At 41.3% G+C, this 23,820-nt stretch overlaps 1 protein-coding gene across 1 annotated transcript in view; it reads left to right on the top strand.

Annotated features, from left to right (window-relative positions):
- Positions 1 to 13,484, top strand: part of LOC142947585 (glycogen debranching enzyme-like) — a 54,683-nt gene extending 41,199 nt beyond the window's left edge. Inside the window, 12 exon segments of the mRNA XM_076089660.1 lie at positions 42 to 175; positions 511 to 686; positions 3,235 to 3,337; positions 4,031 to 4,250; positions 4,942 to 5,053; positions 6,578 to 6,713; positions 8,874 to 8,986; positions 11,141 to 11,352; positions 12,098 to 12,195; positions 12,879 to 12,966; positions 13,045 to 13,178; positions 13,367 to 13,484. Of these exon segments, the coding sequence (XP_075945775.1) occupies positions 42 to 175; positions 511 to 686; positions 3,235 to 3,337; positions 4,031 to 4,250; positions 4,942 to 5,053; positions 6,578 to 6,713; positions 8,874 to 8,986; positions 11,141 to 11,352; positions 12,098 to 12,195; positions 12,879 to 12,966; positions 13,045 to 13,178; positions 13,367 to 13,484 (1,644 nt within the window).
- The last annotated feature ends 10,336 nt before the right edge of the window (positions 13,485 to 23,820 follow it).

Below are 23,820 nucleotides of genomic sequence, written 5' to 3'. Positions count from 1 at the left end.
AATCTGAAGTGTTGATCCTGATGTTGACCTTTGACCTACAGGTGGGCCACTGGTTCCAGGCCATGTTTGGATACCTGAAACACATTCCCCGCTACCTGGTGCCTTGCTACTTTGACTCGATCATCGAGGGAGCCTACACAACTGCTGTGGAGGCTGTTTTCAAGCAAATGTCAAGGTGTTTTTCTTAGCTTTTTGATTTCTCTTTCCTTTCTCTAATGCTCTTTGATGAAAGGCTTAGTGATATTGGTTCGTCAGACAAATATATACTGATATTACTTACTGATTTTTTTTTGGTGTCTTATATAACTCGACAAGTTGGCTTTTTGTATGCCTAACTGTCTATTCATTCATTCATTCTTTCTTTCATTCATTCATCACTCCATTCATTCCCTAAGTCACTAAGCTTTTCATTCATTCGACTTGAAATGATAAATAATACTCTGCTCATGTCAAACTGTCCACTTTGTGATAACTGTGTCCCTGTCTACTGTGTTCCTTTGGCTACATTAGCTTTGTGCAGAATGGTTCCAGCCTGGTTAAACTACTGGCACTGGGTTCGGTGCAGATGTGTAGTGTGGGTCACAGCTGGACAGTGTCCACAAACTCTCCTCACCTTAAAGATGTCCCAAACCATCTTAGTGAAGTCACTAATCAAGAAGAGCAGTGCTTTGTGTCACTGGCAGCAGGTATGTACTTTCAATTCGTCTTTCTCATTTCAGTAGACACAGAAAGGTGAGATAAGATAACATGGGGTGAGCTAGGTGTGTATTTAAGGGCCTAACCGAGGTACAGACATTGTGGGAGGGTGTTTGTGTGCGAGGGGAGGGGGTGGGGGGGGGGGTAATTTGGTGTAACCCCTAGGCTAATCACATGTGAAGTGGATGCAAAGTAATTACAGAAACATTGGTAAAAAGAAAGAAACCTCATCTAGGAGCAGAAGACTCTTCAGGCATACATGCTTAATATTCAATGAAAACGCGTACTAAAAATCTACTCGCAAGCAGGTGAAAGCAGGAGAGCAATGATAGTATCTGTGTGCTAGGGGATAAACTAATTCTGCTAGCTTGCACAGATGAGCTACAAGCAACTGATAACTTCAAATACAAGTTTGTCTGTTCCATACATAACATTGTGATGATCAGAGTACCACTTAAGCACGGAGAACAGACCAGAGAATGGAGTTCTCAAAATCAAAGTTTTACTGAGGCTCAGTTCAAAACAAGGCAGGACAAGCATCTAGCGCAGGGGTCACCAACCTTTTTGAAACTGAGAGCTACTTCAAGGGTACCGAGTAGTACGAAGGGCTACTTGTTTGATACAAACTTCCTGAATAACAAAGTTGCACAGATCACCTTTTAATAATAATAATAATAATATGTGTGAAGAGACTGTCTGTCTGATCACATGTCAATGTTAATTATTCCTCACAATAATTATTAACAATGATTTCCACAACATGATGGTAGGAAACACAGATATATTTAAACATTTATTTCTGTTCTTCTGTTTCAACATTTGAAAGTCAGAGGTATCACATCTCTGATATTTTAGTAAATATCTTTCATGACAGTTTTGTATGAATATGATTTGTAGCATTTAGTTCAAAATCACACCTGTTATATTTTTGTAAAAATTATCCTTCTAACATTTTTTATGAAATCATTAACTGTCATCTCTTCAAATCATGTCTTGTTGGTACTAACCACTTTTGTAACATGTTTGAACAAATCATGATCAACAAATCAACTCGATTTGTATAAACATGGGACAATCAGTTATGAATATCCTGTGTTGTTTGGCTTTGGAGCGGATGCCATTTATGATCTTCACGATAGGAGTCATCACATGATCAAAGCCGGTTACTTTTGCACATAGCGCCTACTGGTGAATGATGCAGTGGTAGACATTTTGGGTACCTTTTTCTCCACGAAGAAACTAGTAAAAAGTCTCGTCTATAGCCGAGGGGGGGATCCAACCCTCCGAGGCGCGCGAGTATCTTCGGGCGCGTTCAAACCTTTAGTCTGGCGCTTTTCAGTCGGATTGCATTGCCTCGCCTTTACCCCCGCCACCCAAGAGTTGTTGCCTGTTCCGAGGACTGACGGAACTGACGACAGGGTGCGCTCGCACGCGTGCGTCCGGTGCCAACGGGAAGCGCCCGCCATTCGGAACCTGAAAACCTAGTGCGGTACGGCAGCCTCTTCCTGGCTGTCCGCCGTGCGCCTCTGGGTACCCAACTCTCTTATGACAATAAATATTGTCATTTTAAAATCTACAATAATGCAAGCGTTTTTGATTAAAAAAGAACAGCAACTACAATGTTTAGACGGAGCTCCATGGTGACTTGCGCTATTTTTAGAACATGCCTTGCCGGCGACTCACGTGGTCCCTGCGGGCGACCAGGTGCCCGCAGGCTCCGTGTTGGCTACCTCTGATCTAGCGGAATTAACACATACATAAATGGTCCAAAAATAAAAAAGGAAGTGAAATTAACTAGAGTTCATGCGAGTCGTCACAAACAAATATTGTGCAGTAAAGTACAATACTTTACCAAGTGGAGCACACGTTACTATGGATCCCCTATCATCTCCAAACTGAGCATTCATTTCTCATAGTGAAGCAATCCCATGAAAAAAAAACAAATCAACAATAAAGTTATCCCACTAACTAGTATTGTGTGTGTATCAAAGCCTGATCTAACTTCTTCCTGTGTGGATAGAGCTTCATTGTTGTCCAAATACTATCAAAAACACATCAATGAGTCACACTGCTGCACCGGGTGATATGTTCCGTCATTACGAACACAGTTTATTTTGACTCAGTCTCACATACACCTTCATGCTGACACAGATTCTCACTAGAGCACCAAAATGTAGATTATTTTGCCGCTTTAAATAATCCCCAACAAATACACTATTGCTAGATATGTCTCTCTTTTATGATATCAATGAGCATTTTACCATAAATCATATAAATTATGTATTATAAAAAATATTTCATATATAAAAATAAACCATATATGCAGTTATATCGCAGTTTTTAAAGATCCAAATCTTCAGTATAGGCACCAATAGGCATGGGGCTGAGAACCACAGAGTAGGGAGGTCAGAAGGTATTCAGAACACATAAAGACAAATACATGATAACACCAGCCTTATCTTTTAATAGTTTTAATCTAAACTTTGCAAGGCACAGCATAGGTTCTTTTCAAGATAATAGTTGTTTATCTTTACTAAGGTCTTCCTCACTTTTGTGCTGGGGCATTCCGATGTTGGGGCCGTGACACTTTCATTTCCCTGAGAGGACTGCTGTTGCTCACTGGCAGACATCTGGAAGCTCGGTGAGTCTGCCACACAACTCCACAAGGGAGGAGAATATGGGCTTCAAGAAATGTAAGGCTTTGAGCACTGTCTGTTTGGACTGATGGTACTGTGGTCTTTATTTCTTTACTAAACAAATACTAATACTAAACCAATCTGATTAAAATGTCCAATAGTGCAACTACCTATTTAGGATTAATTCTGGCAGTCAACCTACTCTCAAATGACCAGAGTGTGCCGAGACTGGGTCAACTGGGTTTGTGAAAGATTCACTTTAAAAGTACTATAACTAGATCCACTCTCTTTGTGCTCCTTACTTTTTGGACATGTGCAACACCTGTCAGGCATCAGAAGAAATTATTCAGCAAGATTTTATGCAAATCACATTAACTGCAGATACAGCAGCACTGGTATTTCAGTGTTTCCCACAGGGATTTGTGAGACTGTGGTGGGTAGACTTCACACCCTTTAGAAGGGAAGAAAAATGTAGAAATCCCTGGGTAGACTGTGTGGACTCCAACCCATTGACAAGTGTAAACCTATTTTTGGTTCATTATTGAGCTGTGGTGGGCCTTCACAGTCTAGGTATCCAAATTAATGGTAAACACTCTTTACTGTTGCCTTGCTGCCAAATTGATTTATTTCCTACCCATTATACACTGCCACGTACATATGCACGCTTATCTATAAAACACCTGTCCCGATTGTCACAGGAACATCATCTTGGTATTTGCCGGGACATTGCATCATGGCCTGATCCCTAACCTGCTGGGCCAGGGCTGCAGTGTGCGTTACAACTGCAGGGATGCTGTGTGGTGGTGGCTGCAGTGTATTCAGGAGTACTGCACACTTGTACAAGACGGTGTCTCCATCCTCAAGTGTCCTGTCCAAAGGATGTACCCCACTAATGTGTCTCAGCCTACTGGAGCCTTGGTAGGAATTTGCACTGTTTTCTCACTGGTTCTTGACATGAGTGAGCCACTGATGATCAAATCCATACCAGAGAGGTGCTATGATTACCTTTTTCTAATATGTTGGCAATGAACAGATAAGCCTATTTTCTACTGATTGTTGTCAGTCAACTCATGTGGAATGGATTATTATGTGAATGCAAAATATGTAAGCTGTAACATAATTGTTTTAGTTAAATATCAGTGATGTGACCAGAAACAGTCATGTGAACAGTGTCATTCTGCTCTACCACAGCCTGTTGTTTATCACAGTCACACACAATTACAACATGAAACTTCATGCACTAGCAACCGGTAAGATAGAAGCAGGTGATACTAGCAACCTGCGTATGGTTAGGGGTGAAAGAAGCATTCAGATCCTTTACAGTAAAAGTAGCAGAAGCACCGTGTAAAGAAAATCCATTACAAATATATATCAGTTCTTTATAAAAATGCAGGACATATGCTGTAGCATAAAATGGAAATACACACGGTAAGTATCAAAACTGTATTTGCGTACTGTTGCATACCATGCAGTGGTATTATCAGTCATTATCATTTCAAGAAGAGCCTGTAAAATGCGATATTTGCCATTTAAAATTGATAATTTTACAGACTTTAAAAAATGTTTTTATCATATCATGTGGATAATTTGAACTGTGTGTTTCTTTTAGGATCAGCCACTGTATGATGTGATCCAAGAGGCCATGCAGAGGCACATGCAGGGTATCCTGTTCAGAGAGACCAATGCTGGGCCACAGCTGGATAGTAATATGACTGATGAAGGTATCTGCATGTACTCATTAACAATACTGCTTACTAATTCATATTAGATGTCTACCTTTACACAGATCAGGTCACACCAGGCATTCTTCGTGGTTGTGCATCAATAGATTGAGTGGTAAATTCACAGAAAGGCATGTTTATATATGATATGGATTCACTCAACAAGGTTCCCAAGCTGGACTCGAGCCATTGCCCTCTCAATAACAAGGTTCTTCAGTATGGGGGCAGTCAGCGGAAAGGGGACTTGCACACGCTTCTATACAATCTGCATCTACAGATTTGATCCACACATGCACACTAGAGAACATGATGGTGATCTCCTGACAGTTAGAAGAAAATCTCCTTTGTTTGTTGTATGTGTCTGAACAACATGACAAAGTAAAATGGTAAATGGACTGTACTTGTATTTAACACTACATGTCATCATTCACCCATTCAAATCAATTCATACACTGATGATAGGGGCTACCATGCAAGGTGCCACCTGCCCATCAGGACTAAGTAACATTCATAGATCATTCACACACCGTAGGCACAGCTACAGGAGCAATTTGGGCTTAAGTGTCTTGCCCAAGGACACATCAACATGGACTAGCGCAGCCAGGGATTCTCTGATTGAAGGACGACCCTGCTCTACCACTAAGCCACAGTCGCCCAACACTGAGCAACAGTCGCCCAACAAGAAAAAAGAGAAAATAGCGTGTGCAACCTCTTGATGAAAATAGGACCCAGCATGGGGAATACAGTGCACAACACAGGCAGTTAGCATTTATTTTAATTGTACAATCAAAAAGGTACATGTTCTATTAAAGAGAATTCAGTGCACAATATCCAAAAAAATCAAGCAAGTGACAACAGTATAACAAAGAAAAATACAATCACAAGACAAAAATAAATAAAAAATTAAATAAAAACCCAAGTCAATCAGGAATTCATAGATATTCATGCAGATAGTTTTTTTTTAAATATTACAACATTACATATTTAGTATATAATTATCTTGTTTAGATATACAGCAAATATAGAAATAGATTTTAAAAAATGTGTGGATGAAATATTTTGCTTGGATAATGAAACTATTATTATTATTCCCAAACTCTATGTGCGGACCCCACAGTCCATAAGGCAGTACACACCGCTGTCTGCCTTCCGACATCCTCTTCAGTGAGCGGCAAAAGAGTGACAGGGCCCCCTTGGTAAAGGACTCAGTCTGTGCTTATAGAGCTCGGGTTTCAGGCCCCATGTTGTGCGTACACGATGGTTATAAATAAGCACCTAGGCATGAACCATACATAGTGTGAATGGCTGTCCAGGCATATTTTTATTGTATCATTTGTGACTGCACGACCGAGATAAATATCACTTTGTTTTTTTGGGTGTGTGTCTTCTTATGTGGCAAAATGGGACTATGTCCTGCATTTCATAGTGCAACTCTGTTGTACATTGACTATAAATAACCTTATAACTTTGACATGCTGCTTACATTCTGACCCTGTTAATAGCAGTCCATCTCACTCCCGCCAGGATTTAATGTAGAGGTCGGAGTAGACCAGACCACTGGTTTCATTTATGGAGGAAATCGCTTCAACTGTGGAACTTGGATGGACAAGATGGGTGAGAGTGAGAAGGCGCACAACAAGGGAATACCTGCTACACCCAGGTGCGTTATCTCCCTTTTGGTTAGTTCAGGAAACATCCAACATTATTTTCATTCTGTATAAACTTACTAAGGAACAGGATACCTCAGACTTTGATCAGGCTGCATGAGGTTTTTTATTTGTGGACAATGTTATGCCTCTTGATGTTTGTGTAATTTGTCATTACAAACTTGTTTGCCCAACATTCCAGACTATCAAATGACAGCTGTAAACAAAGAAACCATTATAACCTGAAAGGTTCTCCTCCCCGGAGGGGATAAGAAAGAAAGGGCTTTTGTTGGACTCGGGTTAGGGTTAGCAGGAAGCGCAGAACTGAGTTGTAATAACAATGGAGACCGCTACAGACGACATTGATGCCGCTATCGAGGCTGTTCTAAATCTTTTTAAAGAATCGAACTGCACTCTGCTTTGATGTCTGGGAAAAAAACATAATTGACCTCTGTCGTTCTGCTAAGAGATGTCGGGTTGAGACTCTGGCATAGCTTCTTTTTCCATCTTCCATCTTTGTTGGCCTTTCAGGGTCCCTCTTGTGTACTCTTCTCAAGCCTTCCTCATTTGTGTCTGTAACTTTAAAGTTAAGCTCTGAGTGCCACCTCTTTACCACTTTTTGTGAATCTTCAACCCTTAGAACTAATCCTCTCAGAATAGATTCTTGGTCAATAAAGGAGAATTACCCCGACATCTCTGAATTGTTCACTCAATGGTCTTGCCTTTGAGTTTGGGCTGCTGAGTAATAGTTTAATACTCAATAGTGAATTTCATATAACCCCCTTGATTGACAAATACATTTTACATGTACAGTATGTCATGTCTTCTCAATATTTCCCGACATAATTCGCTAGTTCTGTTTTTTCATTTTCTCTTTCAAATCATTTCGCTCCACTCTTAAAACACCGGCACAAGGTATGTTGTCATGGTGATACATCACCTGTCGCCTTGAAATGACTTTAGATTCAGGTGGATACATTGGTCTCTAATGGTAAATGGTAAATGGACTTGTACTTGTACAGCGCTTTTCTAGTCTTCCAACCACTCAAAATACTTTAACACATGTCATTCACCAATTCATACATTTATTCATACACTGATGGCAGGGGCTACCATGCAAGGTGCCACCTGCCCATTAGGACTATTTAACATTCATACCCATTCATACACCGCAGGCTCAGCCTACGGGAGCAATTTGGGATTAAGTGTCTTGCCCAAGGACACATGTGTCCTTGCCTAAAGACACATTGACTTGGACAGACGGAGCCGAAGATCGAAACGCCGATCCTCTGATTTAAGGACGACCCGCTCTAACAATGAGCCACAGTCGCCCTAGTGATTGGTTAGCGAAAAACTAACCCCCAACACCCAATTAGAGCGGAGGCAATGTAAGACTGAAGATGGAAACATCAGCCTTGATTAAAGATCGACTACCAATGGTTAATTCATTTGATAACGAATTACAGGAGTTGCTGGCATTTTTCTCTATGCTAGCAGCTGTTGTGCAGTTAAATTCTGAATTTTATAATTCTACTACTGCCGACAAGCGCAGGAGGCAAGCTATCATTGGAGCGCTTTGCGAGCGGTTTCCAGTAACGTTATCCGCCCTACAAAGCGGATGTTTGACGGCATGGTTTGCAGTTTGGAGGGCGATGTACATAAAACGGAGGACTTGTCTAGGCTTGTGCTTATTTCCATACAACTATTGTGAAGTTCACACAGAAACTGGAAACAAACAAATGCATTAATGCTGCTCTCCAGTGCGACAAAGTCTTCCAACCACTCAGCAGAGCTACAAGTGTGAGAACAGACGAAACCAAGGCGAAACGAGTGAGACGCGTTGACCACATTTCTTGACCAATAATCTAGTAAAACTTTGATTTGTAACTGTGCATTTTGAAATAAATGTAATGTGTGTGTGAGAGAGATAGAGCAAGACCTATAGGCAGCCTTGTAAATAAGTTTAGCTGCTGATGGATCTCAGTGGTGAACTGAATTTGACAGATAGACGTCTGTTAAACTGTGAAGAGGTTCATGATATTAGCTAAGTACTAACTAAGTTAGAGGGACAACCTACACAGCTCAATATTTGTCATTAGATACACCTTTTCTAACTTTGCACCTGCTTCCTGTTATGATCACTGCAAGTCTTTGTATCTCTGTGTGTGATCTAGGGATGGCTCAGCAGTAGAGATAGTGGGCCTGTGTAAATCTACTGTACGCTGGATTGTGAAGCTCTACAACAATGGCCACTTCCCCTATGCAGCAGTCAACATACACAGAGAAGGTACAATCACATACACTTCATAACAGGGTGTTTTATAGGGCTGATAACAGACTGGCTAAAATACACTTTTTACAACACAAACCATACACACACAAACACATATTCTTATCATGATTTGAAGGATTTTTTCACTGATTTAAAATCACGTCATTGCTGTGTTGGGAATAACATAGCCTCACACAGGGCACCAATATGTTGGGAACGTAAAGGAGCGTGTTTGGGTTATCAGCATCTAAGAAACTAAATTCTTGACATCAATATAATTATTAATGTCAGTAACAATTATAAATGATTATTAATAATAACAGGACACCACCCTGCGAACAGGGACCAATAACCAAACGATAAAACTAAGTCTCATAATTAGTGTTCACTCACAATGTCAATAATCTGAGTACTATTACACATTCAGAGTGAAAGTGAAGGTTTAAGTTCGAGCACAGACCACATATACATTTATTATCACAATACACATGCACAAAGTAATCACAGACAGCTGCTCTTTAAAATATAACAGAGTTTATTATGTTGTAATACTAATGATCTAGTCAACTAATATCTAAACTAACAACAACTATACATTTATGAGCACGCTATCTAAAATCAACAGACTATGGAAAAGAGGGGGGGGAGTGTGTGTGTGTGTGTGTGTGTGTGTGTGTGTGTGTGTGTGTGTGTGTGTGTATGTAGGGGGAGGAGCGAGGGAACAGCTCAGCGACGTATGACGTAGTTGGGACGTGGTGACGTCTCTCATGCGCGAGACTCAAAATGGCGGATAGCCAATAGAAGACCCGGCGTCTATACATGCCGGTAGCCGTTAGCACGTAGCTACATTAGCTCAAAGCTATATGTGTGTGTGTGTGTGTGTGTGGATTAGTAAAAGAGAAGGGAAAGGAACAAAACAAAATGACATAAAACAAAAGATTAAGATCCTCTGCGCCGCGCGGGAGTACGGAAGATTGCTCTCTCAGCAAGGGGAGCAAGAACCGCGACTCTTTGTCTCAGCCGGCGGTTTTGACCTCCTGAACTGATGAGAGGCAACTTCGACCTCACTGCGGCTGTTTCGACACGAATCACGGTAGCATAGAATACACGGTAACTGATCATAAAGCATACACCACGTTATAAAAATGAACAGTACTTTAAGCACACAAACAAGATAAAATAAACACAAATTAAACTCTCTCTAACTCTGCCCAGAATCTATTTCGCCTTACGGTACGATGCAATCGTGGTGATTGAGGTTCTTCTGAGGGGTTCTTCTGAGGGGTTCTTCTGAGGGGTTCTTCTGAGCTTCGATGGGCTCAGGCAGCGCGGCTGCGGGCCGCGGGAGGTGTTCTCTCGGTGGGAGAGAATCGCTGTCGTCTGGATAATGGATTTTCGCGTCCTTAACACCGGAGCAGACAAGGCGCTTGGTGGAGAGTGGAAGTTCTCTCTCTCTCTTTCTGAAGGAGTCTTGCTTCTTCACTTCTGCAGGAATAAAAGGGTTCGCTTCGTGGATACGAACAACGATAAAATAGACAGTTTGGTGAATTCGGCCAGCGAATATAAACTGTTAAACCTAGGTTTTGGTTGAAAAGGGAAACAACGTTGGTGTGCTCCCTAGCTCGACGGAGGTCGAAGGGGAAAAGCATTGAGGTGGGGGTTGCTGGTTGTTTTGTAGAAAGGGTGGCTCAACCACAGGGGTCCTGGGGTGTCTTGGCTCTCGGCCAATTAGATTGCAGCGCTGCTTTCAGGTAACTTCAGGAACACATAGTTTATGGGGGGGAGGAAACTCACACCCTAATGTGAATTTCTTCAGAGTTGGGGGGTTTGGTGCTCATCAAACTACAATCAGGATGAAACCTTTGCTTGCAAAAGGGAAGGCCTGACTCTCTTTGTTCCACAGCACATGTTGAAGCCATATAGTCAGATCCCAACAGCTGCTTCAACCAATTGTTTTTCTAGTATTTACAATAGCACTTCTTAATAGGCTTTCAGTGGCTGAAATCAGCTTTGGATGTTCCCCTCTTGTTGGAACTATTGGTAATGACACAAAATCACATTGTAGAAAGCAATGTTGGTGGTAATTTAATTTTACAGATGAATGGATTTTATAGTCTCTTTATCCATCTTTGAACCATTTTCTTTTTCATCCTAAATTTTTGATTTCAGGACAGACATATTCTGTGTCATATATGGAGTGGGATCTTAAGATCCAGGAGAACTTTGAGAAGAAGTTCTATATTTCCCATGATCCCCAAGACCCGGAAGAAAAGCAACCCAAGTTTGTCCACAAAAGAGGCATCTACAAGGACAGTTTTGGGGCTTCCAGCCCCTGGTGTGACTACCAGCTCCGGGCTAACTTTCTCATTGCCATGATGGTGGTAAGTAGCAACAGCCGCTGTACTTCAGTGTACATTTTGGCCAGTTCCATTTTGGATTGTGTTCTAGGTTGATAAAATACCCAGATTCCCTAAGCTCAGAGACTAATGAATCTGTTAGCAAATATTTATATCTCTGCTCTTTTTATAGAGCAATGTTGAAAACATTTTTATTTGGTGATTGTCCTTTTTGCCAGTTTAAATTGCAGCTGTCACTAATTAATGTTCTCTTACTACAAAAAGGCTCAAATGAAACTTGGTTTCATGTACTGTAGGTCAAAGTATTCTCAGCCAAAGTATTGAAAGAAGCACCACTTTGCAAAATGTTCCCACAATTGCAAGATGACTTTGTGTTTTTGTTCAACAAGTGTCACAATCTCAATTTATACTTTTTCTGTATATCAATAATCTAAAGCAATCAATCAGAGCAAGAGTTCTGAGTTCTAAACAATGTGCACTCAGGAATCATGGCACGAAAAACAGTGAATGATGCATAAATACCATGAGACTTATTATTATAACATGTTACACATATGACTCCAAATGTACAAAGTGTTAAATGCAAATGCAAATGTATTAGCCAGACCAAAAGAATAATACAGTTTTGTTCATCCAGTCAATGTTATTTTAAGTTAATAGTGTCATTTCAGATAAGGACTGTGTGTGTGTGTGTGTGTGTGTGTGTGTGTGTGTGTGTGTGTGTGTGTGTGTGTGTGTGTGTGTGTGTGTGTGTGTGTGTGTGATGCAGGCTCCTGAGCTGTTCACAGTAGAGAAAGCGTGGGAGGTTCTGGGTGTAGCTGAGAAGAAGCTTCTGGGGCCGTTGGGAATGAAGACCTTGGACCCTGAGTTAGTTTCCTGCTTAAGTATTGAGGGCTGCTTGGCTTTGGAGGGTTGGGTACTATAACAAAGTCAGGAAGCACAGTCTTCAATGAGCCAAATATGTAAATAAATAAATGTGTAAAATGCATCACTTTGGTCATGGTTAAAGTTATGGTAAATAACTAATAACTGATGGTTTGTTAATTGTGCGTTTACCCAAAATAATCATATATCATCAGATGCAAACATACATTTAGTTACTTCATCTGCATCAGCTATATACACTTTGCATCAGTTACAATCAGTAACAAGTAACACAACCTATTTTACCCTAGTTGGATTCGCTCACATCTAGCCACTGCCTGGAGCTTATAGTTAATCAAGTTTACATTAAGTTGGGCAGAATACAATTTTCCATTCACAGTAAATCTCCTATTTGGAGTGGAATTCCCTGAAGATATAATAAATTGTAAAATACTAATAAATAATAAAAAATAAAAGTTAGGGTTATCCACTTGGCTTTTCGCCACACTATATTTGCATTTTTTCTGGTGCCGTGTCCACCATACGTGCTTACGATCTGGCACCTGGAGGTTGGCGCACAGAAACATCACAAGGAACGTGCTGTGTGCAACTTTCAAAACAATATGTGATTGTTGGCAATTGATCTAAGACAGATGTTCTCCAAGTTTTTGTACCTTGTCCTGCAGTGACATGGTGTACTGTGGAGTCTACGACAACAGCCTGGATAATGATAACTTCAACCAAGCTAAGGGCTTCAACTATCATCAAGGCCCAGTAAGCAAGTGCACTGTAACCCCCCCAACAGCAGTAATCATTTACTAGCTTTTACTAGCCTTTTTCCTTCTCTTACAGGAATGGTTGTGGCCCACCGGCTACTTCCTGAGGGCCAAACTGTACTTTGCCAGGAAAATGGGAGAGGAGACATATGACAAAACCATTGTCTTGGTGAAAAATGTACTGTCTCATCATGCTGTACACTTGGAGAGGTATTCACAGTCAGCATGCTATTGCTGTTACAGATCTTCAGACCTGGCAGTAGACATTTAGCTTGTTTAACTAGCATGTATCTTGGGGTACCACTAGTAGTATCCACAACTGTAGGAGTGACTGCCATTATTTAATCATTCTATCCATGTTTGTGATGGCCACTCTGCTCTCCAATGTCTTCCTCTAGGTCCCCTTGGAAGGGTCTCCCTGAGCTGACTAATGAGAATGGCCTGCACTGCTCATTCAGCTGTGAGAGCCAAGCCTCATCCATGGCTACTATCCTGGAGGTTCTGTATGACCTTTGATCCCAACAACCCAAATAACAATAATGACCCCCAACCCTCCTACACAAACAAATAAAGTAAATCCTCTTGTCACAAGCTGTGAAGGGCTTGTCACTTTCTTACTGCATGACTGCACCATGTGTCCTTGAGGGCAGGGTGTAGGGTAGTTCAAGGGCTGATCAAACCTGCTGAAAATATGCTTAGGGCAATAAAAAATGTAAAATGATATTAAATAAGTACAGGTGTCTTTTTTTTACCATAATCAACAATTCTTCGAAGGTGATTTTACCCACAGCATAAGCATACACCTCAAGTTCAATCAACATGGGTTGGATATCCAAACCGATCAAAATTGACATTGGGCTAAGGCAGGGTACACCTCAGATCACCTCATGTGGCTTTTTGGTAGAGCGGGCCGTGTTTCAATCAAAGGATCGGCTACATCAGTGGTTCTCAAACTGTGGGGCGCGCCCCTCTAGTGGGGCGCGGTGGTATTACAGGTGGGGCACAGGGGGAAATGCAGAATATATATATTTTTTTTTCTTTTTTTTAAAGTTATTAATAAATACATGGCGAAATGTATGGAAGCCCGTTTCCGCCACTGTGAGGAAAAATACAGATCCTGTAAGTCATTATAATGAGATACTATCTCAAAATAATGACTTAGCATCTCATAATAATGACTTACTATCTCATAATAATGTTATGTTTATTTTATTTGATATGGACATCACAGTAGCATTAGAATTGTAACATACATTTATGCACAAAGCCCAGATGCACTGTGTTAAGTGTTTGAAGCAAAATGCTAATTTACAACACCTGTCCACAGGAGGCTTTTTGCCAAATTGTAGTTCCTTTTTGCACAGATATAACTTTATTTGCATTGTTCTAACAAAGTGATTGCACATTTTATTTGTTTTTGTCTGATGGAGTAATCTGGTTTACTTAAAAGTGATTGCAATTTTCTTTATTCTATTATTTGAAAAAGCACAGACGGAGGAGTCACAAAATGTTATTTCAATAAAAGTTCAACATGGACCATTTTTCATTTTTGTAACAATTTTGTTGTGGCGGTGGGGCATGAACATTTTTCTTCCTCCAAAGTGGGGCGTGACAGAAAAAGTTTGAGAACCACTGGGCTACATCATGTCGATGTGTCATTGGGCAAGACACTTAACCTCACATTGCTCTCATAGGCTGTGCATGAATGGGCATGAATGTTAATTAGTCCTGATGGGCAGGTGGCACCTTGCATGGTAGCCCCTGCCATCTGTATGGGTGAATGGCATGCAGTGTTAACGTGCTTTGAGTAGTCGGAATACTAGAAAAGCATATGTATAGAGAATAATTCCGCTGCTAGTTTATCATGTTTCTAACTCACACAGGCTACACTCTGCTGTCATGGAAAAGAAGTTCAGACCGGATCAGTTGATGAAGTCTAAACTACTGTTCCCCAACTCTATTCTTATTCTATACTTAATACCTATTGGTGTCCTGATGATCTTTGAAGAACGCACTGGAATCAGACAGAATTCAATTCAATATACTTTATTCTTCAGGCAAAGAATTCAACCCAGTAAATCACAGAATATGTCACTTTCCCTGTCATGTGGGTGTGAGTTATGTTCGTATGGTTTCTAATGTGTGTATTGCATGTTCCAATGTGTCATAGTCAGCTTTATCTTTCTAGTGGGATTTGAAAGCCTTTTCCTGATGCCGCTCAGCTCTGCACTTTTTATCACAACCCTAGCGGCATTCCCTTGTTTTTCCCATGACAGTCTTACCACACACCTGCTATGACTCTTTAGTAGTAAAGACAGCCTTACCACACACCTGCTATGCCTCTTTAGTAGTAAAGACAGCCTTACCACACACCTGCTATGACTCTTTAGTAAAGACAGCCTTACCACACACCTGCTATGCCTCTTTAGTAGTTTTTTCAACAAGAGACTCTGATCCTTACTAAATGAAACAGGCTGTAACCCATTCAGACTACACTATATCCAAACATTCAAACTAGTTCTCAATATGCAGATGTTATATATGTGAATTTCAAACATTTAAATAATATTAAACAAATGGATATAATCAATGGTGTTATCATGATAAATGAACCTCCAACACTGCCACTGGACTCCATGGGTTTAGTCTCCTAAAATCATTCTCCCAATGAAAATTGGGAGAATGACTGCAATCCTAACTGGTCTGCCGAGTGCTGCCCAAGAATCGACACAGGCAGCTTTAGACTCACTTCTGATTCTTCGACTTGATGTTTCACTGCCATGAGAGTGAGCCGGAGTTCAAGATCGACACCGTCAAAGTTCCAGCTACAGCCACCAATGTTCCACCAATGCTTCCAATCATCCCTTCTAAGACACTGGCTCCGTCTACAGATGATGATGCTGAAGACGAGAGCCCTGTAGGTCTAGTTGATTTTCTCAGATTCGCTGCAGCTGCTAACAACTTGGATGTGTATGTACGCTTGCATCTTCCCAGCCTGCCGCCCCCACCACACTGTCTCATTCTGGACCTTTGCATCAGACAAATTAATAACCTGATTCAGGGAGTTGCAACAGCCGCGGGCCGTGTTATGTTTCAAGACACCGTGGGCTCTCACCTCGTGTGACTAGGACTCACACTCCCAAGAAAGGACCCGGATAATCTCCTGGGAGGATGGGCTCTTTGGATCAATTTCATCTGTCAATCGGTGCTTTAAATCTCTGGAGGAGGACAGGACACTGAGACTGGGCTATTTTCTAAAAGAGGTGAATCTATACTCCCAGTAGGAGATTTATTTCCTGTCAGCAGAGACCCAAGACCAGTTACAGAGACAGGCTGTGTCTGTCATCCACACTCACAACAGGCAGGTGTGAAATATTATGTCTTCTTGGGAACAAGAAGTACATCAAGTAAAACCCTTTCTGTGTTTGATCTTTGCATCCTAAACTAGTGCATTGCCCAGCAAGACGTTCCATATGTCAACCATCAAGCGGTTACTGTAACTGTATCAGCCGGGTAATTGGTTCACCACCATCGATGTTGAGGTGGCTTCGAAACAGGATTTTCTTGTGGATCTTCTTCCAGAGAAAAGGATCTTAACCAAGTACGGTCATAGGCAAGAAGGCCTGTGGCCCCAACTAAAACGTCCCCAAACAGCTATAGAGTTATTATGATGTTTAGATATGAAACGTATTGAATAATGTTACTATTCAAAATCATTGTCCCCAAAATAACGTACGAAAGGCCACAAAAGCACTTAAAAATATGCAAGTCGTCTGTTTACTTCTTACTTTGTACTTCTACTTCCGAGGAAACCATTGTAGTACACAACCGAGCAGGTGTAGAACGGTGTAACTGTGGTCTCCTCACATTACCCCGTCCCTTCCTCCCCTCAGACATTGTTTCCCACACAGACTCCACCCAATCTACTCTCAACTGAATAGCAGCATTATGTTACTCGTGGTCTCTGTTTTCACCAGCTGTATTCATGATCAGAGACATAAGTGATCATTTCATTGCTCAGAGTTAGGGTTAGGCACAAAGTGGTAGGGTTACATGTCTTCACGTACCAGCGTCACAACAGACCACTTCAGCTACAGACTTGGAGAGGAGAAAGTTTCATGCTTAAGCGTAGGCTAGTTACGAGGAGTCCAAGTGCACACTATTATGACGGACCCTAGTGGACCCTATAGTTATGACGCATGCACACACGCAGACACACATACACACCATCATATTGTTTTGTCACATGATCAAGTAGAGAATTGACAACATCTTCACACGTTACCCAGCAATCATCATTGCATTTCTGTATTTGACACAAATACCAAAGAAAAATTGAAATTATTGATTTAATTGAATAGGTTGTGTAGTTTTTATTGTTTGTATAGAATAGTTATCCCAGTGAGCACCAACCGAGATTTCTACATTGATTTCTTGTTGAAATTCAGTTGAAAACTGGGTGATATTCGGTCTAATCAGCTAAGACCTATTTTCGCCGTCAACCTGCTAAAGTGCGGTTACAACATCAACTTGTCACAAAACACAAATTTGTTTGAAAATGTTAATAATAGCATAGACCAGAGGTCTTCAACAGGGGGTCCGCGGCCCCTATGGGGTCTGCGAAGGTACTGCAGGGGGTCCGCGAAATGTTTGCTTGATTAGACAATTTAAAAAAAAAAAATTTAAATTAAAAAAAAAAATTCTCTCAACATGAATGTGTCCATTATTTTAATAGTTCAGTATTGTATGAAAGATAACAGGTATCTTTATGCATGGCAGTGGCACTAATAGGCCATCACTCATTTTTCGTTTCCACATTTATGTTTAAAATGATTAGTTTGTGTGCTTGTATGCATGATTATCATGCAATTGACAATGTTGATATTGGCATTGGTATCAGCTGACAAGGTATGTTTATAAATGGCAGTGGCAGGGCCACTCACTGTACCTTGCACATGTTTAAAATAAAAACATGAACATATGAACCTGTGTATTATTTGAATAGCTTAGTATTGAATGCACAATAAAGAGGTATACACGGTACTAGGCCCATTTAATATAAAACACAATTTTATACACAATATATATAGTCGGGGGTCCCTGCTCCATCTCTCTATCAGTTTGGGGGTCCTTGGCCTGAAAAACGTTGAAGACCCCTGGCATAGACCATAGATATGGATCATAGACCATATTTCACCAGGGTTTGCGATATTAGCTTTCAACTGAGAAATGTGTATGTGGTGTATGTTAGTCTCTAAAATGACGATACATTATTAGCACACTGTGAATGAAAAACTGTATTATTGCAAATCCCGGTGAAATGTGCTCTAAATGTGAACGTTCAATCAATGTCTGCAAATAGTCTGTGAAAAAAATATTCACTTTTGAAACAATTTTGAACGTATAGTTTCACCGATGACCATAGTTGTTTATTAAACGTCTTTTCAACAGAAAAATGCTCACTGGGATACAATTTTGAAAAATATTCAACATACATTTTCAGTTTGACTAATTGTTACTGATTTAAGCATTTAACATGAGACTGATCTCTTTCAAATTTTTACTAAATTGATGGTATCGTATAAGAAGAAGCTTGATAATGCTTCAGTAGACCAGGCTCTCGACCCACACAGGAGACTCCCTCAGTATATTTGAGGTACGATCGACTCTTAATCGGCAGCACATACCCTCAGTTGTTTATCCGGCCACATGTCTGAAAGAAGTGATACAACCAAGCTGATTATTGCCAGTCAAACTTAGGTTGCTCCAACATAATATTTATCTGTGATACCTAGGTTATAGGAAATCAGTCAGCCATCCCCAGGTATATATCCCATGTCTGGAGGGCGTATCAGCTAAGAACCAATTTTCAATTCAATTACATTTATTTGTACAGCCCAAAATCACAAATTTGGCATTTGAGATTTTCTGTCCTTGGACCCTCGCATCGGAACAGGAAAAAGAAACCTTTACAGAGGGAAAAAAAAGGGAACCACTACACTACATTGAATTTGCCTTTGATAATGGCCAACCAAACTTATTCACATAGTATAATTGTAACCTATATGGGGTTTTTGCTAAGACTATTTCTACAATTAAAAACCCGTACTCCATTAATTTATGGAGCCGTGCAAGTCCTGCAAATATTTCACAATAAAAGCCATGCTTTAACAAATGAAGGAACTCTGTTCACAGAAATGCTTCAGGGATTTTAACTCGGAACTAACGCTGGAAGTGCTGGGAAATATTGCTATTGTCATTATGAACATCAACAGTTAATTTTGACAGTCTATTTTTGCTGAGAACCACAGGCACACAGAAAATAATAGGCGATATGTTGAATCTCCAGGTGAGCCGCAGCCGTGTCGCACTTGAACCGAAAGTGGTCGTTAAGGTAGTTACACTTTTCACATGTGCTCGCCCCTGAGACACACAACAGCGTTCTAACGCTATGCCCTGGTGACAGACTGTGACAGGCTATAGGAACGAGTTTGGCAGGGGAGAAGGAGGTAGGGAGGGGAGGTAGGGTGTGAAAAGCTTTCTAAATAATTGAAAGAATGTTCTAAATGAACAGCAGTGTTGAAATTGAGAAGTTTTGAGAAGTTTTTTACAACTAAAATTACATTTTACATGTTTTTACAAGGAGATTAAAGTACCTTTAAAAAGTTACCGCTGTGTACTGGTATAAGTTCAAAATTGAACTGTTCAATAAACTGAGCAGGTGTCTGTGTACCTGTGGTCTTCTCACAGTACCCCATATGTTACTCCTCCCTGCCTCCTCCTTTTCTCCCCTCAGTCAGCCCTTGTTTCCCACACAGACTCCACCCAATTTGCTCTCAACTGAATAACATATTCCTCAAGGTCTCTGTTTTCACCAGCTGTATTCATGATCAGAGCGATAAGTCATTTCATTGCAATGGAACATGTAGTGCTGCTGCTGGTGTGTGTTACCCCTCTGGCTCGGGGCTACAGCTCCGGTAAAGTTATGGACAGCTGTGAAGACATGCGACCCCACCACTCTGGGCTGAGACCACAGACAGCACCAGCGCCCTTCACCATCACAACAGACCACATCAGCTACAGACTTGGAGAGGAAGTGAAAGGTAAGCATCAAGCTTATCTAAACCCAGTCACCTAAGCTAGTTACAATGGGCCCAATTGCACACTATTATGACAGGCTATAAAGGATGCTAGGTACTAGTTTTGACGCATGCACACACACACACACACATACAAACACGCCATGGTATTGTCTTGTCACATGATCAAGTAGAGACGTCAACATACATGTTACCAGCAATCATCATTGCATTTATATATTTGACAAAAATACCAAAGAAAATAAGAAATTATTCATCTACTTGAATAGTTTTTATAGTTTGAATAGAATAATTATACAATTAACAAAATTAAACATTTTTTATTTCATTACTTGATGCCAAATAAAACTAGTTTGACTACTTGTTGCTGATTCAAGCATTTTCAGGTCAGTCATTTTCATGGGACAGTCATTTTCATGGGACAGATCTCTTTTAATTTGTTTATCCGGCGACATCTCTGAACATTGTGATACAACCTAGCTGGTTATTTCCAGTCAAACTTAGGTTGCTCTAAAATTGTATTTAACTATGTGAAGATTATAGAAAACCATACGATACCTAGATCCAGTGGCAACTGGTAATTTGGGACAGGTGGGGCATAGCCCCGTCATCAGAGAGAACTGTGCATACAAATTATGTTATTATTATTTTCAAAGCTTACCATCTGCTATAATGTATTATCTATTAATATAGCATCTTCCTAAATTGCATATAATTACTGTTAGGATTAAATTGTGTCGCCATGTTAAGTAGCAAGTGTCTTGCTGATTCAGACTGTGTTCTTCCGATTCATGGTGTCCACAGTACGATGGCCCGTGTGGCATACAGCGGCCGCGGGCCTGTGGGGCTAGCCCCTCTTTCACAATGCAATGTGTTTTGTACGTGGAAAAGTATGAATACGCATCCTCAGAGTGTGTCTGTATTTAATGTAGATCACACAAATTTGATGATTAGTTCAAATTTGATTTGCTATCTGTCGGCGCAAACACTACCTTGGAATTGACTGCTCGGCAAGAAGAGGGGAGACTTTCTTGAGAAAATGAATGAAAATGAATGAAATTCTCGAGCACAGGTTTGAAACCCTTAATTTGGAGGAGAAATTGGAATTAAAGTGCCTCGGTGCACACCAGCCAACTTCCTTATCATTTCTGATTAGATTTGATAGGAAATGGTCCATAATTACAAACTAATTTCACTTCAGAATTATAGCAGCCAACATCAGAGTGTAGCTCAGAGAATATCGGGACATTCTGGTGTAGAATTTCAAAATCAAGCCTTTTAAAATCTCAAGAACGTTAACAAAGAGGATGCTGGGTGAGACAGTGTACTGAGCATGACAACAAACTGGCTCTATCAATGAAAAACCTCATCTTCTTCAAGATAATGGACACAAATGCCTACAGGGACGACACTAACAGTTGGGTCGCCCCACTGACATTTAGAGAACTACGCCAGCTTCTACTGAACAACAGGGTGCAGGTAGTTAACCGATTTCTCTACAACGAACCTTGAAAAGGAAACCTCACATGCAGGAACAGTATGTGGCATTCATGGAGAAAATCTTTGCTAATGGTCATGCCGAGGTAGCACAGCCACTGAGAGAAGATGAGGACTGCTGGTATCTCCCAACATTTGGGGTCTACCACCCACAAAAATCCAATCAGATCAGGGTGGTCTTCGACTCCAGCGCCCAGTACTTTGGCGTGTCCCTCAATGACGTGCTGCTGACTAGTCCCGATCTCAACAATTCCCTCCTTGGTGTCTTGCTATGCTTCAGGAAAGAGGGTTTCATATCTTGCGGATATCCAGCAGATGTTTCATTGTTTTTCATGCAATTTTCTCTGTTTTTTATGGCACAAGAACAATGACATCATTAAGGAAGTTGTTGAGTACCGGATGAAGGTCCACATCCTTGGCAACACACCATCTCCCGCTGTGGCTATCTACGGGCTGTAAAGAGCCATCAGAGAAGGTGCAAAGGAGCATGGTGCTGATACTGTCAAGTTTGTGGAAAGGCACTTTTATGTGGACGATGGCTTGGCTTCCCTACTTTCTGAAGTGGAGGCAATCAACTTGCTTCAATGAGCGCAAGTTGATTGCGCTGAACTCGCTGAAATAAACCTACGCTTACATAAGTTCGCATCAAACTGTCAGGCAGTCATAGAGGCCTTCCCACCTGAAGATTGCACCTCAGTAATCAAGGACCTATATCTGACGGGAGAAACAACACCCACGCAATGGAGCCTGGGTCTGCTCTGGGAGATCAGGACTGACACCTTCACCTACCCTGCGTCGACTACGATCAAACCATTTACCCGACAAGTTCTCTTCACTGTCAATAGTATTTTTGATCCCCTGGGTCTGCTGACATCTGTCACGATCCAGGGAAGAGCCCTCCTAAGGGAACATACTTCAAAACTGTCAGTCTGGGACGCACCTCTCCCAGGAGATAAACAAAGCAGATGGGAATCCTGGAGTGCATAAAGAATTGTGTGTGTTCTCGGATGCATCTACCAAGGCCATCGGTACTGTGGCGTACCAGAAAGCAGTTCAAGAAAATGGGCAAGCCGAAGTAGGATTTGTCATGGGTAAGTCAAAGTTAGAACCCCAGTCTGAGCCTACAATCCCAAGGCTTGAGCTGTGTGCCGCTGTCTGAGCAGTAGAGATGGCAGATCTCATCAAAGACAAGCTAGACCTAAAGTTGGATGCCACCACGCATCTGTCAGTCGTCAAAGCCTGAACAATGGCACTATGTACATACAGAGGAAAACCCTGCCGACCATGCGTCAAGATCTTTACCAGCATCCCGCATCGTACAAACCTCTTGGTTCACCGCACCCTCCTTCCTGCACCAGCCATCTACAGAGGAAACACAAACAAGTGAGACATTTGAGCTCATTGAACCTGAAAGAGACTAAGAAATCCGACCACAAAAACAATACTAACCTCTGACCGCTTCCAACGCTTCTCTACTTTTGCCTCTCTAGTAAGAGAAGTAGCATTCCTGGTTCATTTGGCAAGATCCTTCAAAAACTCAAATCAAACCAGCAAATGCAAAGGCTGGCACACATGCAACTTACCTCGTACTCCGGAGGAATTGGACCAAGCAAGGAATCTTACCCTTAAAGCAACACAAAGGGAAGTTTTTGCAAAAGACCTGACGGCTCTCTGAGTCAACAAAACAGTATCCAAAAACAGTGCCTTGCTGAAACTCAGTCCAACCTTGGAGGACATTCTCATCTGCGTTGGAGACCGACTAAAGCACTCCAACCTAGCAACTGCAGAAAAGAACCCAATAATCTCCCTACTCCTCACCCGACATCACCATGAGCATGTGAAACATCAGGGTCGTCACTTGACAGAAGCGATAAGGCCAGCAGGATAATGCATAATCTGCTGCAAGCTGCTCAGAAAACTGGAAGAACAACGCATGGCAGACCTGCCACCTGAGCATCTCAAAACGTGTCCTTCTTTTACATGTGGGGCTCGATGTATTTGGACCTTGGTCTGTCACAACCAGATGCACCAGTGGACAGGCAGAGAGTAAGCGATGGGCCATCATGTTTTGCTGTATGAGTTCAAGGGCTGCTTAAACGCTCTTAGGAGGTTGAGAGTTCCTGCAAAACAGCTCCAATCTGATTGCGGTACTAACTGTATTGGAGCGTGCAATGAGCTTGGGATGGACAAAACGGTGCAGAAGTAAGTCAGTGAGCAGCTGGGTATTCAACCCGTCACATACCTCTCATATCAGA

This window comes from Anarhichas minor, unplaced genomic scaffold (genome assembly GCF_050575085.1).
Source record: "Anarhichas minor isolate MPS153535 unplaced genomic scaffold, ASM5057508v1 ptg000001l, whole genome shotgun sequence".
NCBI lineage: Eukaryota > Metazoa > Chordata > Actinopteri > Perciformes > Anarhichadidae > Anarhichas > Anarhichas minor.
Note: the sequence above shows the minus strand (reverse complement) of the source record. Positions and strands in the feature narration are given on the sequence as shown.